We start from the raw sequence: 3245 nt of genomic DNA, 5'->3' as shown, positions 1-3245 counted from the left end.
GAAAATTCTTGAAATTAATGGTATATAGCGCGGACTTGAGGTCGAAGCTATTATGGGCGTGGTACAAAACGCAAGCAACGATTCATTCCTCTTTATAAAATTTAAGGATGAGGATGGACCAGAGTTGGTTCCCCTGGACGTGGTCCTGGTACAAATTTTGCATCTACTACCCAAGTTCTATAAAGAATATGCCCTTGACTTCGAGAAGCCCATATAACCGCAGAATTACTCCTGTAAAACATTTCAGTCGTGCCCCAAAAACATAAAAAAAGACATTCTGCCTTGGCACAGAATCCTTTATGAAGGGTCGCGTTGTCTTAAATAATTTCATGCCTCTTTTCCTTGTATAGCTTGCCAAATTTCACACCTCAGCCGTCAAAAGTTGAGACGGACGTGCGTGCCTGAAGTTTCTTTTGCATGCAAATAAAGGATACAGAAGGATACCCAAGGTGCGCCACCAGGGAAGTAGGTTCCTTTTTTTCGCAATGACCAGAGAATCCTTTGAATAAAATTCGTTCAATAAAATTTGATTCCAGTATAAATTACGTTTCCTAGAATTGCGTCTGGCTTAAGCATTAATATTTAAAACAATGTATTTAGTGGATAAAACTTTTCAACTTTAAACACTTACCTTTTAAAACCATGATATCGGATAAAATCTTATAACACAACCTCGGTCCCGAAGAAGTACCTTCAAGTTGCAAGGACTTTAGGAAACTGTTTCATCCGAGTATCCATAAGTTCGAATTTAAAATTCGCACTTCTGGATGAAAGCGCGAACGTGCATATAAAATGATGTGCATGCAAGCAATTCGATTATTTAATATCTGAGCTCGCCGCCAAATGGAAATTATATTTGGATTCAGCAGTAAGAATGCATTTGGCCTGACAGTGCATTGGGCCCTCAAAATAAAGTTTATGCCATCCCTACAGCTGTGTATCTGCATCTGCATATTACAAGTTTGCCAGTGCCTCGTTTATTTGTATAACTTATGCTGCACGTGCCATCGCCCCCATCTGCACCTAAGACACAGCATGACATTGCACTTAGTTTTGCTTTTCGCCGACTCCCACAAACTTTACCCTCCCTTCTTCTCCGGTCTCTCTGGCGTCTCTGTCTTCTTAGTGCCAGAAACCAGCTGTTGACTTTTATTGTGGCTTGACATTAATTTGTTAAGTGCGCCACGGATTGTGCCTCCGCACCGGACATGCAGTAAGCCCGTAAAAGTAGAACTAATATGTAAGGTGAAAAATGGCTACATGTTTGTAATTCGTTTTTCCTAAATAAATTTAAACCAAGTTAATTCACTCTTTTATTAAAAAAAATTTTATTTTTTGAAATGTATCTCTTTTGAATAGTGAATTAAAAGTGAATCTTTTTGTATTTTTTTATTTTTATACATTTTTTATATTACTTTCAAAACTTTACCCAACCCAGATTTGTCTAAATCGGAATTGAAATCAAAGCTAGAGTCGCGATCAGTGGCATCGTTGCTTTTAATTATGCCCAATGCACTGTGAAAATGCTTAAAAATTCAAATTATGTTCCGCAAAATGCATCGCATGCAAAATGCGTCCCCATAATTTATGTACCACATGGCCGCCACCGTCTCTGGTACGCCTCCTGCCACACGCCCGCCTTTATTTTCTGCATCACTTCCGATTCACGAACGGCTGGCGTATGGCATCCCATTATAATGTTGAACATTTGGTTTGATGTCACCGAGGACCCGATTTCGACTCTTGATACAAGCTGGTGATATGCAAGCGTACGGCAATAAATGCCCTCCGATTGGCTAGGGTGAGTGTTTTAAACCGTTTAAAATGATCAATAGATATTTATTCTTCGTTGTTTTTTAATTTGAATTTCATAGAACGTTCGTAGCTTTATATTTTAATTGAATAGTCATAATGTATAATTTCAAATGAGTAAATGTGAGTCCAGTCGCTGGAAGATAGCAAAGATAAAATTAACATGAAATCAAACAAATTAAATTATAAAAAAAATCGTCCCAGTTTTAAAACTTAAGCGACGAGTAATTGTTTTCGCTCTGAATCTATAATTTGCTAATCATCCCGATTCACGGTCTCATCTCCACAATCACTATCACACTTTCAATCACACTTCTCGTTGTCGCACACACATATTTGTTTAATTAGCCCGTATTAATGTTGTTGCAAGAACAAACAGAGGTGGAACCCCATTATGAGTAAATTCCAAAGAGCCATTGTTGGGGGTTGTTGTGGTCGGGTCGCCCACTAAACACACGAGACTCGAATGCCAAAGTCCTGCATCAAAGCCAAACCCCCTCGGCTTGCTCCACTGTGAAACTTCATTTGGCACCGCTGACCCAGAATTCGATTTTATTTTCATCATTTATTGATTCAGAAGCCATTGCCCAATCTACAAAATAGATCAAATTGTGGCGTTTATAATATTAGTCAACGTCGTCATATTACTGGTATTGGTTATTTTGAGACGGGTATTATAGAATGTTGGATTTTAAAAAAGGAAGCCAGCCTTGAGATATCTGACACACATACAAACACTCATAGTCTTTATAAGGGCCCGTTCAAAATATGGCCTGCAAAAAAAAGACCAAGTTGTGGGAGCCCATGCTCATGGGGAAGGACGACATGAAGACCACTACTCAAAGGATGTATGAGGAAGGAGCCAAGGGCCTTAGATCGATTTCGACCCAGGAAAAGAAGCTGGTCAACTTTCAATCGTTTAACATGGATAAGTAAGAAAATATAAGGAACTTCAGGCTGTCATTCGCGTGTCTGTTCCGATAACAATCGGCTGTTTATTGGTTTTTTAGCTTCGGTTGTTTTTTAATTTAGTTCCCGGTTTAGCAGCGCAAGCGAAGATGATCATATTGAGACCCCGATGTTGTCCAGTTATACTCGGCAGTATTCACGACCATACCCTCCCAGGTGCAAGCCTTTAACTCCAAAAACCGAGTCACCCGATCCTCTATTTAATCGTCGACCAAAAAATGATTTCCAATTTGAGACAGGATTGGCCTTCAAATTCCTGGACGATCACATGCACAACATTTCTGAGACGCGCAAAAAAGTTAACTTCTTCCGACAATTAAGGTAACAATTCAGGGTTAATTATAATTCGCGAGTCGCAATTGGTAATTTTTTCTTCCATAGAAACCAATCTTTTCTTCTGTATTAACATGTTACTTGAAGTTGCGAATGCAAATTAAAATACATTGGCTCAATCAAGCAAAGTA

At 39.0% G+C, this 3245-nt stretch overlaps 1 protein-coding gene across 3 annotated transcripts; it reads left to right on the top strand.

Moving 5' to 3' along the window:
• Nucleotides 1-2500: 2500 nt before the first annotated feature.
• LOC108127101 (uncharacterized) lies at nt 2501-3245 on the top strand. 3 transcript variants are annotated; one of them, XM_017243942.3, is made up of 3 exons: nt 2501-2744; nt 2860-3102; nt 3163-3245. In XM_017243942.3, exons 1-3 carry the CDS (start codon nt 2581-2583, stop codon nt 3185-3187), a joined length of 432 nt encoding a protein of 143 aa, XP_017099431.1. In that variant the 5' UTR covers nt 2501-2580; the 3' UTR covers nt 3188-3245. The 3 variants fall into 3 exon arrangements, with proteins under 3 accessions (XP_017099431.1, XP_017099430.1, XP_017099429.1); XM_017243941.3 differs by having other exon boundaries at nt 2502-2744; nt 2857-3102; XM_017243940.3 differs by having other exon boundaries at nt 2508-2744; nt 2845-3102.

This window comes from Drosophila bipectinata, chromosome 2L, assembly GCF_030179905.1.
Source record: "Drosophila bipectinata strain 14024-0381.07 chromosome 2L, DbipHiC1v2, whole genome shotgun sequence".
Lineage (NCBI taxonomy): Eukaryota > Metazoa > Arthropoda > Insecta > Diptera > Drosophilidae > Drosophila > Drosophila bipectinata.
Note: the sequence above shows the minus strand (reverse complement) of the source record. Positions and strands in the feature narration are given on the sequence as shown.